General features: G+C 45.1%; 1 protein-coding gene across 1 annotated transcript; it reads right to left on the reverse strand.

Moving 5' to 3' along the window:
* Positions 1 to 599: 599 nt before the first annotated feature.
* LOC139835687 (flavin-containing monooxygenase FMO GS-OX-like 9) lies at positions 600 to 3,710 on the reverse strand. The gene is made up of 3 exons (XM_071825547.1): positions 3,671 to 3,710; positions 3,096 to 3,148; positions 600 to 2,202 (listed from the first exon to the last, which is right to left on the reverse strand). The coding sequence occupies exons 1-3, from the start codon at positions 3,708 to 3,710 to the stop codon at positions 778 to 780; spliced, it is 1,518 nt and encodes a 505-aa protein (XP_071681648.1). The 3' UTR covers positions 600 to 777.
* Positions 3,711 to 18,495: the final 14,785 nt, after the last annotated feature.

Genomic DNA, 18,495 nt, shown 5'->3' on the forward strand with positions numbered 1-18,495 from the left:
GCACACCGGACACCATCCAGGGGCTCTGGACCCCTAGTCCGGTCACCACCCGGTGCCAGGCCCGGTTCAAACCGGCCTGCCCGGTTCCTGGCCCGGTCGACCGGCCCCCAGGCCGGCGGTGTCCGAGTCAGTCTCGACCAGATCTCGATCTGGGTCGGTTTTTGATGTATTTTCTCGACTTCTGGTCATCCTAAACCCCTATATAAGTGCTCAGGACGCCCCCAAATTAGGTTTAGACCACGTTTAAGATAAACCATAGTTCATAGTTGATTGCTTTGCAACTCTATTGAATCTCTACACCAATCCGCATTGATTTGGTGTTTTATTAAGTCTTGTGTGATCTGATGTTTCATTAGAAATTAGACGGTTGCAACTTACCGCTTCGTGGTCGGCGGCTACGTGCGCAAGCGTGTGGAGTTGCGAATATCTTGCAGGGTTGAGAGTTGTTGCATTGGCGACAGAGGACCAATCGAGAGACTCGTTGCGTCATACAAGTTATCATTCACTTCATCATCGTGTTATCTCCGCTGTGTTAATCGTGTGTTCATCACCATCCACCGTGCTTACTGAGAAGATCGGGCAACCCCTTATCAGATATATTTCCATAATGTGTTATTGTGTTTATTCCGCAATTGTAATTGTTGATACTCCCTTTTGTATATTTGGTGCTTATGACTGAATTCCTGTGCCACTACAACCCTTTCTTTTTCTTCGAAATGAGGGTAGCGCCTCAGGCAGTGCAACGAATCAACGATTGATGCACACGCAGCGTGGTCTTCAGTTGACAAGAAGCTTAGTCATGGCCTGCGAATCAACTTGAGTAGCAGCTAGGTCTTTCACAGTAACTTTCTTATCGTCTTGAGCTTGAGCAGAAGCAGCTAAGCTGTGCCATGTCTGCAGACCCTTCCGGACGTTGTCGCTGTCGTCGGTGCGGTCGCGGAAGTTCTCCATGTCCTCGTTCATGCCCGCGATGCACGACAGGATCAGCTCCCTCTGCCAGTTCTCGATCCGCGGGAAGTCGCAGTACTTCTCCCCGAACTCGTACATCTTCAGAGGTTCCACGCCGCCGATGTCGTGGGTGTACTTCTTGGGCACGCCGGCGGCCTCCCTGGCGCGGTAATGCTCCTCCACGGACCGCAGCATCTCCTCCACCGGCGGCAGCGCCCGCCGGCCAGACAGCACCTGCGCGACCCACTTCCCCTGCGCCTCGAAGAACCACGGTATCAGGACCTTCCTCGGCACGCCCACGAAGGAGAGCGACGGCGCCAGGGACGGCGGGAACACGTGCTCGAACAGCGGGCCGACGCGGTTGTCGTCCACGGTCACCGCGCCGCCCGTGTCCAGGAACGGGAACGAGTAGGTGTACCCCGTGCAGTACATGACCGTGTCCGCGACGACGCTTGAGCCGTCCGCGAACACCACGCGCCCGTCGGCGTGCAGCTGGTCTATCTGCGGGTGGAGGTGCAGGTTGGCGTGGTTGGCCAGCATCTTGGACATAGCCGGCGTCATGGCCTCCTCCGTGGACTTGGCGGTGAGGTGCACCTCCTTGGCGACGCGGCGCAGGTCCAGCGCGATGTCCTTGCCGCTGTCCCCGCACCCGACCATCACCACCACCTCGCCGCGGAACGGATCCGGCGTCCGGTACGAGTGGCTGTGCATCTGCCTCCGCAGCCACTCCTCCATGCCTTTGATGCGCGGGAGCTTCGGCTGCGAGTAGTGGCCGGTAGCCACCACGACCGCGTCGAACACCTCCTCCTTCTCATCGCCGTCGCAGAGCTGCACGGATCTCACCGCCCATTGTCGCGTCGACGACGCCGGCATGGTCTCGGCGACGCGCAGGACGCGGGTGTTGAGCCTGACGGCGTCCATGAGCCCGAACACGTCGCAGAAGTCCCGGAGGTAGCAGTACATCTCCCGGTGAACGGGGTAGCGGCGCGGGTCGCGGCCGGCGACGCCGTGCCTTGGCAGGAACTGGAAGTCGGAGAACCCCATGGCCTCCCGTGGACTGATGAGGCGGAGGCAGGCGTACATGCTGCCGGGCACGCGCACCGGCACCGCGGCCCCGAGCGGGTCGTCGCCGTCGGTCCTCGGGTCGTACAGCCACTGCCCGCCGACGTCGGCGCTCTGCTCCATGACCGTGATGGCGTGGCCCTCCCGCCGCAGCTCGCGCGCAGCCGCCATGCCAGAGCGTCTTTGATTGTACTGTGTTTCGCAAAAAAAAAAAAAAAAAAAAAAGTCTTTGAGATTAAGAAAGCTTTTCTAGAGATAAGGTAGGTTTAGATTACAATCCTACACTACCAAATATATCTCTAGCACTTCCCCGCAGTCGTAGCGGTAGTAACGTGAATAATGGAAACGTCATGGACGGTCAGACTAAAGAGAAATCGAAAGTAGGCGTAACGGGAGTGTCGTGAACGATATCGCGTCGAGGATGCTTTGACTGTAGAGGAAGCCGAGGTGCTCATGCGAGGCGGTAGCCCTTTGTGCCGATGTCGAGGTAGCCGAGAGCATGGGTGTTGCAACCTTGGTCGAGGTAGCCGCCCGAGGGGGTGCCGTGGTCGATGTCGTGGTCGGGTGCCGGTGTCGAGGTATGCACACATGAAGCTGCTGGCGCCTAGTGCGCATGGAGACAGATGGAAAGGCGTCGAGGCAATTGTCGAAGAGGGGTGTCGATGCCGAAGTCGATGCAGTCGGAGCCGTCGAGGACGAGGTGCTGCCCTAGTTTTGCCAGAACTAGGTGCAAGTTGGGGACGAAGGCATAATCCGTTTTGCCAGAACTATGTACGCAAAGACAAAGTCGATGAAGACTAGGCGCCAATCCGGGTTTTCCAGACCCGGGGACGCGTCGGGGACGAAGACACGGACCGGTGTTGCCAATACCGGGCGTGCGAGGGCAGGAACCATAATGGACCGTGTGTTAGTGTCAGGGGAACAATAGAGGAGGCCTCTAGAAAGCTGGCGAGTCGCAGAGCGGCGAAGAGGGAGAGGTGCCAATGCAGTATGTGGTTGTCGCAGTAGATGAAGTAGTCGGGGAAGAGACGATGATGATGGCGACGAGGTCGTGGTGGACGGAGACGTAGAAGGCGGCGAAAAACCAGCGGCTTGCCATGCTGGACGCCTAGACTGTCGAAGAGGTAGACAGCGAGGCCTGCAATGACCGGAAGTTGTCATGCAGGTTACCTGTGCTGGTGCGGCGGCGGTACTCGAAATAGGCGAGAAAGATACCGATAGCGTGAAGAAGACCATGCGTGGACGGTGGCGACCCGCGCCTAGGGAGGTGATACGTTGCAAACGTATCTATAATTTTTGATGCTCCATGTTTGTTTTACACCAATTAATATATGTTTTATTTACACTTCGTTGCACATTTATACATTGTCCGGCGCTAACCTATTGACAAGATGCCACAATGCCAGTTCCCTATTTTCTGCTGTTTTGTATTTCAGAAAAGTTGTACAGGAAATATTCACGGAATTCGATGAAACAAAATCCAAAGTTCTTATTTTACCGTAACGAAGACGGAGTCCAGAGGAGAGACGAAGATGCACCATAGGGCGGCCTTGTCGCGGCCTGGCCCCTGGCCGCGCCATGGGGTGGTGTGGGCCCCCAGGCATCCACCGACCTCACCCTTCCGCCTATTTATTCACGATCTCGGGAAAAATCTAAATACCCGAGCCTTCATCGACGAAATGTTCCGCCGCGGCCGCCATCGCCGACCCTAGCTCAGGAGGGTTCTGAAACTCTTCCCGGCACCCTACCGGAGGGGGAGATCATCACCGGAGGCCTCTACATCGCCATGCCCGCATCCGAAGTGATGTGTGAGTAGTTCATCTCTGGACTACGGGTCCATAGCAGTAGCTAGATGGTTGTCTTCTCCAATTTATGCTTCATGTTTAGATCTTGTGAGCTGCCTATCATGATCAAGATCATCTTTATGTAATGCTACATGTTGTGTTTGCTGGGATCCGATTGTTGGAGATATGCCCAAGGGGCAATAATAAAATGATTATTATTATATCTTTGTGTTTATGATAATAGTTTGCATCTCATACTATAATTGTATTAACCGGAAACATTAATACATGTGTGTTATGTAAACATAAAAGAGTCTCTAGTAAGCCTCTTGTTAAACTAGCTTGTTGATTAATAGATGATCATAGTTTCATGATCATGAACATTGGATGTTATTAATAACAAGGTCATATCATTAGGTGAATGATGTGATGGACATACACCCATAGTAAATGTAGCATATGATCAAGTCATTTAGTTCTTTGTGCTTCAAGCTTTAATATGCATAGTAACTTAATCCTTCGACCATGAGATCATGCTAATCACCTACACCGGATGGATGCTTTGATGACACCAAACACCACTGTGTAAATGGGTTCTTATAAAGGTGGTATTAAGTGTTCGGAAAGTATAGGGTTGAGGCACTTGTATCAATAGTGGGATTTGTCCATCCTAATGACGGATATATATACTCTGGGCCCTCTCGGTGGAATGATATCTAATTAGCTTGCAAGCATGTTACTGGTTCACAAGGGATATCATATCACGGTACGAGTAAAGAGTACTTATCGGTAACGAGGTTGAACTAGGTATGGAGATACCGATGATCAAACTTCGGATAAGTAAAATATCGCGAGACAAAGGAAATTGTTATTTTATGTGAATGGTTCTTTCGATCACGAAGTCATCGTTGAATATGTGGGAGCTATTATGGATCTCCGGGTCCCGCTATTAGTTATTGATCAGAGAGGAGTCTCGATCATGTCCGCATAGTTCTCGAACCGTAGGGTGACACACTTAAGGTTTGATATCGTTTTAAGTAGATATGGAATATGGAATGGAGTTCGAATGTTGTTCGGAGTCTCGGATGGGATCCAGGACATCACGAGGAGTTCCGGAATGATCCGGAGAATAAGATTCATATATAGGAAGTCACTTTCCAAGTTTGAAAATAATCAGGTGCATTTATGGAAGGAGCTAGAATGTTCTAGAACCTTCCGGAAGAAATCACCATGGAAGGTGGAGTCCCGGATGGACTCCACCAACCCTAGCTGGCCGACCAAAGGGGAAGGTGGAGTGCATGGTGGACTCCACCATCATGGCCGGCCATAGGGGAAGGAAAGGGAGGAGTCCCACTTCCCCTAGGTTTCACCAATATGGAAGGTTTTGAGTTGGACTCTTATTCGGATTTTGGGCAAACCCTAGGGGGTTCCACCTACATAATGTGGGGGAGAGGGAGGGGGCCGACCACCACACCAGCCACACCACCCGAGGGCACCAAGGCCGGCGCCCCAAGTGCCCCCTCTCCCCAAACCCTAGTCACTCCCCTCCTCCCAATACTCCCGCAGTGCTTAGGCGAAGCGCTGCCGGAGATCTCCATCACCACCGCCACCACGCCATCGTCCTGGCGGGATTCTGAGGAGGATCTACTACATCCGCTGCCTGCTGGAATGGGGAGAATGACGTTTCATCAACACCGAACGTGTGACCGAGTGCGGAGGTGCTGCCCGACTGTGGCACCGTCAAGATCTTCTACGCGCTTTTGCAAGCGGCAAGTGATCGACTACATCAACCACGAGAACTAATCTCGTTAATGCTTAGCGATCTTCAAGGGTATGATGATCTTCACCTTGTTGCTACCATCTACTAGATTAGATCTTGGCTTGTTGTTCGTTCTTGTGGTAGGAATTTTTTTGTTTTCTATGCTACGAATCCCTACAGTGGTATCAGAGCCGTGTCTATGCATAGATTGGTTGCACGAGTAGAACACAATGGTTTTGTGGGTGTTGATGCTTTTGTTATCTTTTGTTATGTGTACTTTGCTGTAGTTATTCGTAGCATAGAAAACAAAAAAATTCCTACCGCGAGAACGCAATCCAAGCCAAGATGCAATCTAGAAGATGGGAGCAACGAGGGGATGAACGAGACTAACCCTTGAAGATTTCCAAAGCCTACGAGAGGAGGCTCTCGTTGCTGCGGTAGACGATCACTTGCCGCTTTCAAAAGCGCGTAGAAGATCTTGATGGTGCCACAATCGGGCAGCACCTCCGTACTCGGTCACACGTTCGGTGTTGATGAAGACGTCCTTCTCCCCGTTCCAGCGGGCAGCGGAAGTAGTAGATCCTCCTTGGAATCCCGGCAGCACGACGGCGTGGTGGCGGTGTTGATGGAGAACTCCGGCAGGGCTTCGCCTAAGCGTATGCGGGAGTTGTATGTGGAGGAGGTGTGCTAGGGTTTGGGGAGAGGGGTGCCTTGGGCGCCGGCCATGAAGGGGGCAGCCAAGCTTGGAGGCAAGAGTGGCCGGCCACCCTCCCCTTGTCCCTCATTATATAGGTGGAAGCCCCAAGAGTTGTAGTCCAAGTCTTCGAATAAGACCCCAACACTAAAACTTCCCAAAGGTGGGAAACCTGCGATGGCGTGTAACTCACACGTTCGTTGGGAACCCCAAGAGGAAGGTATGATGCGCACAGCAGCAAGTTTTCCCTCAGAAAGAAACCAAGGTTTATCGAACCAGGAGGAGCCAAGAAGCACGTTGAAGGTTGATGGCGGCGGGATGTAGTGCGGCGCAACACCAGGGATTCCGGCGCCAACGTGGAACCTGCACAACACAACCAAAGTACTTTGCCCCAACGAAACAGTGAGGTTGTCAATCTCACCGGCTTGCTGTAACAAAGGATTAACCGTATTGTGTGGAAGATGATTGTTTGCAGAAAACAGTAGAACAAGTATTGCAGTAGATTGTATTTCAGTATAGAGAATTGGACTGGGGTCCACAGTTCACTAGAGGTGTCTCTCCCATAAGATAAACAGCATGTTGGGTGAACAAATTACAGTTGGGCAATTGACAAATAAAGAGGGCATGACCATGCACATACATATTATGATGAGTATAGTGAGATTTAATTGGGCATTACGACAAAGTACATAGACCGCCATCCAGCATGCATCTATGCCTAAAAAGTCCACCTTCAGGTTATCATCCGAACCCCCTCCAGTATTAAGTTGCTAACAACAGACAATTGCATTAAGTATTGCGCGTAATGTAACTAGTAACTACATCCTTGAACATAGCACTAATGTTTTATCCCTAGTGGCAACAGCACATCCACAACCTTAGAACTTTCTGTCACTGTCCCAGATATCAATGGAGGCATGAACCCACTATCGAGCATAAATACTCCCTCTTGGAGTTACAAGCATCTACTTGGCCAGAGCATCTACTAGTAACGGAGAGCATGCAAGATCATAAACAACACATAGACATAACTTTGATAATCAACATAACAAGTATTCTCTATTCATCGGATCCCAACAAACGCAACATATAGAATTACATATAGATGATCTTGATCATGTTAGGCAGCTCACAAGATCCGACAATGATAGCACAATGGGGAGAAGACAACCATCTAGCTACTGCTATGGACCCATAGTCCAGGGGTAGACTACTCACACATCACTCCGGAGGCGACCATGGCGGCGTAGAGTCCTCCGGGAGATGATTCCCCTCTCCGGCAGGGTGCCGGAGGCGATCTCCTGGATCCCCCGAGATGGGATCGGCGGCGGCGGCGTCTCTGGAAGGTTTTCCGTATCGTGGCTCTCGGTACTGGGGGTTTCGCGACGGAGGCTTTAAGTAGGCGAAAGGGCAAGTCAGGAGGGGGCACGAGGGCCCCACACCACAGGGCCGCGCGGCCAAGGGGGGGGCCACGCCGCCCTAGGGTTTGGGCACCTCGTGGCCCCACTTCGTCTCTTCTTCGGACTTCTGGAAGCTTCGTGGCAAAATAGGACCCTGGGCGTTGATTTCATCCAATTCCGAGAATATTTCCTTACTAGGATTTCTGAAACCAAAAACAGCAGAAAACAAAGAATCGGCACTTCGGCATCTTGTTAATAGGTTAGTTCCAGAAAATGCACGAATATGACATAAAGTGTGCATAAAACATGTAGATAACATCAATAATGTGGCATGGAACATAAGAAATTATCGATACGTCGGAGACGTATCAGCATCCCCAAGCTTAGTTCTGCTCGTCCCGAGCAGGTAAAACGATAACACAGATAATTTCTGGAGTGACATGCCATCATAACCTTGATCATACTATTTGTAAAGCATATGTAGTGAATGCAGCGATCAAAACAATGTATATGACATGAGTAAACAAGTGAATCATATAGCAAAGACTTTTCATGAATAGTACTTCAAGACAAGCATCAATAAGTCTTGCATAAGAGTTACTCATAAAGCAATAATTCAAAGTAAAGGTATTGAAGCAACACAAAGGAAGATTAAGTTTCAGCGGTTGCTTTCAACTTATAACATGTATATCTCATGGATATTGTCAACATAGAGTAATATAATAAGTGCAATAAGCAAGTATGTAGGAATCAATGCACAGTTCACACAAGTGTTTGCTTCTTGAGGTGGAGAGAAATAGGTGAACTGACTCAACATTGAAAGTAAAAGAATTGTCCTCCATAGAGGAAAAGCATCGATTGCTATATTTGTGCTAGAGCTTTGATTTTGAAAACATGAAACAATTTTGTCAACGGTAGTAATAAAGCATATGTATCATGTAAATTATATCTTATATGTTGCAAGCCTCATGCATAGTATACTAATAGTGCCCGCACCTTGTCCTAATTAGCTTGGACTACCGGATCATCACAATGCACATGTTTTAACCAAGTGTCACAATGGGGTACCTCTATACACTTTGTACAAAGGTCTAAGGAGAAAGCTCGCATTGGATTTCTCGCTATTGATTATTCTCAACTTAGACATCCATACCGGGACAACATAGACAACAGATAATGGACTCCTCTTTTATGCATAAGCATGTAACAACAATTAATAATTTTCTCATATGAGATTGAGGATGTATGTCCAAAACTGAAACTTCCACCATGGATCATGGCTTTAGTTAGCGGCCCAATGTTCTTCTCTAACAATATGCATGCTTAATCATAAGGTGGTAGATCTCTCTTACTTCAGACAAGACGAACATGCATAGCAACTCACATGAAATTCAACAAGAGTAGTTGATGGCGTCCCCAGTGAACATGGTTATCGCACAACAAGCAACTTAATAAGAGATAAAGTGCATAATTACATATTCAATACCACAATAGTTTTTAAGCTATTTGTCCCATGAGCTATATATTGCAAAGGTGAATGATGGAATTTTAAAGGTAGCACTCAAGCAATTTACTTTGGAATGGCGGAAAATACCATGTAGTAGGTAGGTATGGTGGACACAAATGGCATAGTGGTTGGCTCAAGTATTTTGGATGCATGAGAAGTATTCCCTCTCGATACAAGGTTAGGCTAGCAAGGCTTATTTGAAACAAACACAAGGATGAACCGGTGCAGCAAAACTCACATAAAAGACATATTGAAAACATTATAAGACTCTACACCGTCTTCCTTGTTGTTCAAACTCAATACTAGAAATTATCTAGACCTTAGAGAAACCAAATATGCAAACCAAATTTTAGCATGCTCTATGTATTTCTTCATTAATGGGTGCAAAGCATATGATGCAAGAGCTTAAACATGAGCACAACAATTGCCAAGTATCACATTACCCAAGACATTTATAGCAATTACTACATGTATCATTTTCCAATTCCAACCATATAACAATTTAACGAAGAAGAAACTTCGCCATGAATACTATGAGTAGAAACTAAGGACATACTTGTCCATATGCTACAGCGGAGCGTGTCTCTCTCCCATAAAGTGAATGCTAGGATCCATTTTATTCAAACAAAACAAAAAACAAAAACAAACCGACGCTCCAAGCAAAGCACATAAGATGTGATGGAATAAAAATATAGTTTCAGTGGAGGAACCTGATAATGTTGTCGATGAAGAAGGGGATGCCTTGGGCATCCACAAGCTTAGACGCTTGAGTCTTCTTGATATATGCAGGGGTGAACCACCGGGGCATCCCCAAGCTTAGAGCTTTCACTCTCCTTGATCATGTTGCATCATACTCCTCTCTTGATCCTTGAAAACTTCCTCCACACCAAACTTAGAACAACTCATTAGAGGGTTAGCGACAATAAAAATTAACATGTTCAGAGGTGACACAATCATTCTTAACACTTCTGGACATTGCATAAAGCTACTGGACATTAATGGATCAAAGAAATTCATCAACATAGCAAAAGAGGCAATGCGAAATAAAAGGCAGAATCTGTCAAAACAGAACAGTTCGTATTGACGAATTTTATCGAGGCACCCGACTTGCTCAAATGAAAATGCTCAAATTGAATGAAAGTTGCGTAAATATCTGAGGATCACTCACATAAATTGGCATAATTTTCTGAGTTGCCTACAGGGAAAACAGCCCAGATTCGTGACAGCAAAGAAATCTGTTTCTGCGCAGTAATCCAAATCTAGTATGAACTTTACTATCAACGACTTTACTTGGCACAACAAAACACTAAACTAAGATAAGGAGAGGTTGCTACAGTAGTAAACAACTTCCAAGACACAAAATAAAAACAAAGTACTGTAGGTAAAAACATGGGTTGTCTCCCATAAGCGCTTTTCTTTAACGCCTTTCAGCTAGGCGCAGAAAGTGTGTATCAAGTATTATCAAGAGACGAAGTGTCAACATCATAATTTGTTCTAATAATAGAATCAAAAGGTAACTTCATTCTCTTTCTAGGGAAGTGTTCCATACCTTTCTTGAGAGGAAATTGATATTTTATATTACCTTCCTTTATATCAATGATAGCACCAACAGTTCGAAGAAAAGGTCTTCCCAATATAATGGGACAAGATGCATTGCATTCAATATCCAAGACAACAAAATCAACGGGGACAAGGTTATTGTTAACGGTAATGCGAACATTATCAACTTTCCCCAAAGGTTTCTTTATAGAATGATCAGCAAGATTAACATCCAAATAACAATTTTTCAGCGGTGGCAAGTCAAACATATTATAAATTTTCTTAGGCATAACGGAAATACTTGCACCAAGATCACATAAGGCATTACAATCAAAATCTTTAACCTTCATATTAATTATGGGCTCCCAACCATCCTCTAGCTTTCTAGGAATAGAGGCTTCGCGCTCTAGTTTCTCTTCTCTAGCTTTTATGAGAGCATTTGTAATATGTTGCGTGAAAGCCAAATTTATAGCACTAGCATTAGGACTTTTAGCAAGTTTTTGCAAGAACTTAATAACTTCAGAGATGTGGCAATCATCAAAATTCAAACCATTATAATCTAAAGCAATGGGATCATCATCCCCAATGTTGGAAAAAATTTCAGCAGCTTTATCACAGGCAGTTTCAGCAGTTTTAGCAGTTTCAGGCAGTTTCTCGCGCTTTGCATTAGAAGTGGAAACATTGCTAACACCAATTCTTTTATTATTAATAGTAGGAGGTGCAGCAACATGTGTAGCATTAGCATTACTAGTGGTGGTAATAGTCCAAACTTTAGCTACATTATTCTCTTTAGCTAGTTTTTCATTTTCTTCTCTATCCCACCTAGCACGCAGTTCAGCCATTAATCTTATATTCTCATTAATTCTAACTTGAATGGCATTTGCTGTAGTAACAATTTTATTTTCAATATCCCTATTAGGCATAACTTTCGATTTTAAAAGATCTACATCAGCAGCAAGACTATCGACTTTAGAAGCAAGTATATCAATTTTCCCAAGCTTTTCTTCAACAGATTTGTTAAAGGCAGTTTGTGTACTAATAAATTCTTTAAGCATGGCTTCAAGTCCAGGGGGTGAACTCCTATTATTGTTGTAAGAATTCCCATAAGAATTACCATAGCCGTTGCTATTATTATAAGGATATGGCCTATAGTTGTTACTAGAATTGTTCCGGTAAGCATTGTTGTTGAAATTATTATTTTTAATGAAGTTTACATCAACATGTTCTTATTGTGCAACCAATGAAGCTAACGGAACATTATTAGGATCAATATTAGTCCTATCATTCACAAGCATAGACATAATAGCATCAATCTTATCACTCAAGGAAGAGGTTTCTTCGACAGAATTTACCTTCTTACCTTGTGGAGCTCTTTCCGTGTGCCATTCGGAGTAGTTGATCATCATATTATCAAGAAGCTTTGTTGCTTCACCAAGAGTGATGGACATAAAGGTACCTCCAGCAGCTGAATCCAATAAATTCCGCGAAGAAAAATTTAGTCCTGCATAGAAGGTTTGGATGATCATCCAAGTAGTCAGTCCATGGGTTGGGCAATTTTTAACCAGAGATTTCATTCTTTCCCAAGCTTGAGCAACATGTTCAGTATCTAATTGTTTAAAATTCATTATGCTACTCCTCAAAGATATAATTTTAGCAGGGGGATAATATCTACCAATAAAAGCATCCTTGCATTTAGTCCATGAATCAATACTATTCTTAGGCAGAGATAGCAACCAATCTTTAGCTCTTCCTCTTAATGAGAAAGGGAACAATTTTAATTTTATAATGTCACCATCTACATCTTTATACTTTTGCATTTCACACAATTCAACAAAATTATTAAGATGGGCAGCAGCATCATCAGAACTAACACCAGAAAATTGCTCTCGCATAACAAGATTCAGTAAAGCAGGTTTAATTTCAAAGAATTCTGCTGTAGTAGCAGGTGGAGCAATAGGTGTGCATAAGAAATCATTATTATTTGTGGTTGTGAAGTCACACAACTTAGTATTTTCAGGGTTGGCCATTTTAGCAACAGTAAATAAAGCAAACTAGATAAAGTAAATGCAAATAACTAATTTTTTTGTGTTTTTGATATAGCAAACAAGATAGCAAATAAAGTAAAACTAGCAACTAATTTTTTTGTATTTTGATTTAGTGCAGCAAACAAAGTAGTAAATAAAACTAAGCAAGACAAAAACAAAGTAAAGAGATTGAGAAGTGGAGACTCCCCTTGCAGCGTGTCTTGATCTCCCCGGCAACGGCGCCAGAAAAAGAGCTTGATGGCGTGTAACTCACACGTTCGTTGGGAACCCCAAGAGGAAGGTATGATGCGCACAGCAGCAAGTTTTCCCTCAGAAAGAAACCAAGGTTTATCGAACCAGGAGGAGCCAAGAAGCACATTGAAGGTTGATGGCGGCGGATGTAGTGCGGCGCAACACCAGGGATTCCGGCGCCAACGTGGAACCTGCACAACACAACCAAAGTACTTTGCCCCAACGAAACAGTGAGGTTGTCAATCTCACCGGCTTGCTGTAACAAAGGATTAACCGTATTGTGTGGAAGATGATTGTTTGCAGAAAACAGTAGAACAAGTATTGCAGTAGATTGTATTTCAGTATAGAGAATTGGACTGGGGTCCACAGTTCACTAGAGGTGTCTCTCCCATAAGATAAACAGCATGTTAGGTGAACAAACTACAGTTGGGCAATTGACAAATAAAGAGGGCATGACCATGCACATACATATTATGATGAGTATAGTGAGATTTAATTGGGCATTACGACAAAGTACATAGACCGCCATCCAGCATGCATCTATGCCTAAAAAGTCCATCTTCAGGTTATCATCCGAACCCCCTCCAGTATTAAGTTGCTAACAACAGACAATTGCATTAAGTATTGCGCGTAATGTAACTAGTAACTACATCCTTGAACATAGCACTAATGTTTTATCCCTAGTGGCAACAGCACATCCACAACCTTAGAACTTTCTGTCATCCTTTGTCCCAGGATATCAATGGAGGCATGAACCCACTATCGAGCATAAATACTCCCTCTTGGAGTTACAAGCATCTACTTGGCCAGAGCATCTACTAGTAACGGAGAGCATGCAAGATCATAAACAACACATAGACATAACTTTGATAATCAACATAACAAGTATTCTCTATTCATCGGATCCCAACAAACGCAACATATAGAATTACAGATAGATGATCTTGATCATGTTAGGCAGCTCACAAGATCCGACAATGATAGCACAATGGGGAGAAGACAACCATCTAGCTACTGCTATGGACCCATAGTCCAGGGGTAGACTACTCACACATCACTCCGGAGGCGACCATGGTGGCGTAGAGTCCTCCGGGAGATGATTCCCCTCTCCGGCAGGGTGCCGGAGGCGATCTCTGGATCCCCGAGATGGGATCGGCGGCGGCGGCGTCTCTGGAAGGTTTTCCGTATCGTGGCTCTCAGATGCGGGGGTTTCGCGACGGAGGCTTTAAGTAGGCGAAAGGGCAAGTCGGGGAGGGCACGAGGGCCCCACACCACAGGGCCGCGCGGCCAAGGGGGGGGCCGCGCCGCCCTAGGGTTTGGGCACCTCGTGGCCCCACTTCGTCTCTTCTTCGGACTTCTGGAAGCTTCGTGGCAAAATAGGACCCTGGGCGTTGATTTCGTCCAATTCCGAGAATATTTCCTTACTAGGATTTCTGAAACCAAAAACAGCAGAAAACAGCAACTGGCACTTCGGCATCTTGTTAATAGGTTAGTTCCAGAAAATGCACGAATATGACATAAAGTGTGCATAAAACATGTAGATAACATCAATAATGTGGCATGGAACATAAGAAATTATCGATACGTCGGAGACGTATCACCTACTTAAGGGGGGAGTCCTACTCAAGGTGGGACTCCCACCTTTCCTTGAGGTGAGGCTGGCCGGCCACCAAGGTGGAGCCCACCTGGGACTCCTCCCCCTTAGGGTTTGGCCGGCCATACTAGTGGAGTCCCTCCGAGACTCCACCTTCCATAGTGCCATTCTTCCGGACTTTTCTAGAACCTTCTAGAACCTACCATAAATGCACTGGATCATTTCCAAACTTGGAATATGACTTCCTATATATGAATCTTATTCTCCGGACCATTCCGGAACTCCTCGTGATGTCCTGGATCCCATCCGAGACTCCGAACAAAACTTCGAACTCCATTCCATATTCCATATCTACTTAAACGACATCAAACCTTAAGTGTGTCACCCTACGGTTCGCGAACTATGTAGACATGGTTGAGACTTCTCTCCGACCAATAACCAATAGCGGGATCTGGAGGTCCATAATGGCTCCCACATATTCAACGATGACTTAGTGATCGAATGAACCATTCACATACGATACCAATTCCCTTTGTCACGCGATATTTTACTTGTCCGAGGTTTGATCATCGGTATCACTCTATACCTTGTTCAACCTCGTCTCCTGACAAGTACTCTTTACTCGTACCGTGGTATGTGGTCTCTTATGAACTTATTCATATGCTTGCAAGACATTAGACGACATTCCACCGAGAGGGCCCAGAGTATATCTATCCGTCATCGGGATGGACAAATCCCACTATTGATCCATATGCCTCAACTCATACTTTCCGGATACTTAATCCCACCTTTATAACCACCCATTTACACAGTGGCGTTTGATGTAATCAAAGTACCTTTCCAGCATAAGTGATTTACATGATCTCATGGTCGAAAGGACTAGGTAACTATGTATCGAAAAGCTTATAGCAAATAACTTAATGACGTGATCTTATGCTACGCTTAATTGGGTGTGTCCATTACATCATTCATATAATGACATAACCTTGTTATTAATAACATCCAATGTTCATGATCATGAAACTATGATCATCTATTAATCAACAAGCTAGTTATACAAGAGGCTTACTAGGGACTCCTTGTTGTTCACATAACACACATGTATCAATGTTTCGGTTAATACAATTATAGCATGGTATGTAAACATTATCATAAACACAAAGATATATTATAATAACCACTTTTATTATTGCCTCTTGGGCATATCTCCAACAGTCTCCCACTTGCACTAGAGTCAATAATCTAGTTTACATATGTAAAGATATAACACCTTGGCCTTCCGGTGCTTTATCATGTTTTGCTCACGGGAGAAGTTTTAGTCAACGGATCTGACATGCTCAGAAACGTATGTATTTTGAAATTCATTTGCGTCTTCACGCATCACTCATTTTCCAAATGAGTCGGCATTAAATATGTTTGGTCTTCTGGTGGAACCTTAATTCCGCGGTCTGAAATATGTCACTAATATTGTCACACACAATATAGCTTCAAATTCTGACACTATCGGAACTACACCAAGTTCTCAAAGAACCTCTTGACTTAACATCCTCAGTCATTGTCAAAACAATGACATACTCTGCCTTTGTTTGTAGAATCCGTCACAATATTTAGAACTCTTCTAAATCTAGCATTGTGTTACCTTTTAAACAATACTTAGCCTAATTGAGATTTGAATTTCATTTTTATATGTGATCAAACAAATATCAGTGCAACACCTTACATCGATTTGTTTGACATTACCCCATATAAAATTATATATATATCCTTGGTTCTTCTAAAGTACTCAAGGATATTCTTACTGTCTTTCAATGATCATTACATGAATCATTCTGGTACATGCTTGATACGTCTCCGACGTATCAATAATTTCTTATGTTCCATGCCACATTATTGATGATATCTACATGTTTTATGCACACTTTATGTCATATTCGTGCATTTTCTGGAACTAACCTATTAACAAGATGCCGAAGTGCCAGTTCCTGTTTTCTGCTGTTTTTGGTTTCAGAAATCCTAGTAACGAAATATTCTCGGAATCGGACGAAATCAACGCCCAGGTTCCTATTTTGCCCGGAAGCATCCAGAACACACGAGAACCGCCAGAGAGGGGGCACAGGGCCACCAAACCCTAGGCCGGCGCGGCCAAGGGGGGGCCCGCGCCCCCCTATAGTGTGGGCCCCCCAGAAGTCCACCGACCTTGCCCTTCCGCCTATTTAAAGCCTCCGTCGCGAAAACCCTGACGTTCGACGAAACCAGAGAAAACCTTCCAGAGCCGCCGCCATCGCGAAGCCAAGATCTGGGGGACAGGAGTCTCTGTTCCGGCACGCCGTCGGGACGGGGAAGTGCCCCCGGAAGGCTCCTCCATCGACACCACCGCCATCTTCATCACCGCTGTTGTCTCCCATGAGGAGGGAGTAGTTCTCCATCGAGGCTCGGGGCTGTACCGGTAGCTATGTGGTTCATCTCTCTCCTATGTACTTCAATACAATAATCTCATGAGCTGCCTTACATGATTGAGATCCATATGATGATGCTTGTAATCTAGATGTCGTTATGCTAGTCAAGTGAATTTTACTTATGTGATCTCCGGAGACTCCTTGTCCCACGTGTGTAAAGGTGACAGTGTGTGCACCGTGTGGGTCTCTTAGGCTATATTTCACAGAATACTTATTCACTATTATGAATGGCATATTGAAGTGCTTATTTATATCTCTTTATGATTGCAATGTGTTTGTATCACAATTTATCTATGTGCTACTCTAGCAATGTTATTAAAGTAGTTTTATTCCTCCTACACGGTGTAATGGTGACAGTGTGTGCATCCGTGTTAGTACTTGGCGTATGCTATGATTATGATCTCTTGTAGATTATGAAGTTAACTATTGCTATGATGGTATTGATGTGATCTATTCCTCCTACATAGTGTGAAGGTGACAGTGTGCATACTATGTTAGTACTTGGTTTAGTCGAATTGATCTTTCATGCACTCTAAGGTTATTTAAATATGAACATTGAATTGTGGAGCTTGTTAACTCCGGCATTGAGGGTTCGTGTAATCCTACGCAATGTGTTCATCATCCAACAAGAGTGTAGAGTATGCATTTATCTATTCTGTTATGTGATCAAAGTTGAGAGTGTCCACTAGTGAAAGTGTAATCCCTAGGCCTTGTCCCTAAATACTGCTACTGCTATTTGTTTACTGTTTTACTGCGTTACTACTGCTGCGTTACTACTGCTTGTTTACTGTCCTGGGCAAAGCACTTTTCTGGTGCCGTTGCCACTGCTCATATATATTCATACCACCTGTATTTCACTATCTCTTCGCCGAACTAGTGCACCTATTAGGTGTGTTGGGGACACAAGAGACTTCTTGCTTTGTGGTTGCAGGGTTGCATGAGAGGGATATCTTTGACCTCTTCCTCCCTGAGTTCGATAAACCTTGGGTGATCCACTTAAGGGAAAACTTGCTGCTGTCCTACAAACCTCTGCTCTTGGAGGCCCAACACTGTCTACAGGAAAAGGAGGGGGGCGTAGACATCAAGCTATTTTCTGGCGCCGTTGCCAGGGAGGAAAGGTAAAAGGTACTCACACTCCGGATCTCGGCTACTAAGCTATTTTCCGGCGCCGTAAGTACTCAAAGCTATTTCCTTTAGATCCTGCAATTGCAACTTTTTGTTTCTTGTTTACACTAGTAAGGCATGATGGAAAACATCTGTGAGCTTTTTATTCTATTTCCTGAGTCAAGACATGAATGGTTTAATGCGAAAATTAGAAAACCTATGGAATCTTATTTGCATGCTAGTAGCAATGATATTAGTATGAATGCTTTGAACACTATTGTTGCTAATGCTATGGAAAATTCTAAGCTTGGGGAAGCTGGTTTTGATGAGCATGATCTTTTTAGCCCCCCAAGAATTGAGGAGAAAATTTTC

The sequence above is a fragment of the Lolium perenne genome, chromosome 2, assembly GCF_019359855.2.
Source record: "Lolium perenne isolate Kyuss_39 chromosome 2, Kyuss_2.0, whole genome shotgun sequence".
Taxonomy (NCBI): Eukaryota; Viridiplantae; Streptophyta; class Magnoliopsida; order Poales; family Poaceae; genus Lolium; species Lolium perenne.

What these genes read in the sequence shown, in the direction of transcription:
- LOC139835687 (XM_071825547.1), bottom strand. Translation starts at nt 3,710, where the DNA reads ATGGCGGCCGCGGCGGAACATTTCGTCGATGAAGGCTCGG. An exon ending in TTTCGTCGATGAAGGCTCGG is followed by an intron (nt 3,149 to 3,670) that starts GTATTTAGATTT and finishes CGGTCATTGCAG; the next exon opens with GCCTCGCTGTCTACCTCTTC. An exon ending in TCCAGCATGGCAAGCCGCTG is followed by an intron (nt 2,203 to 3,095) that starts GTTTTTCGCCGC and finishes TGCGAAACACAG; the next exon opens with TACAATCAAAGACGCTCTGG.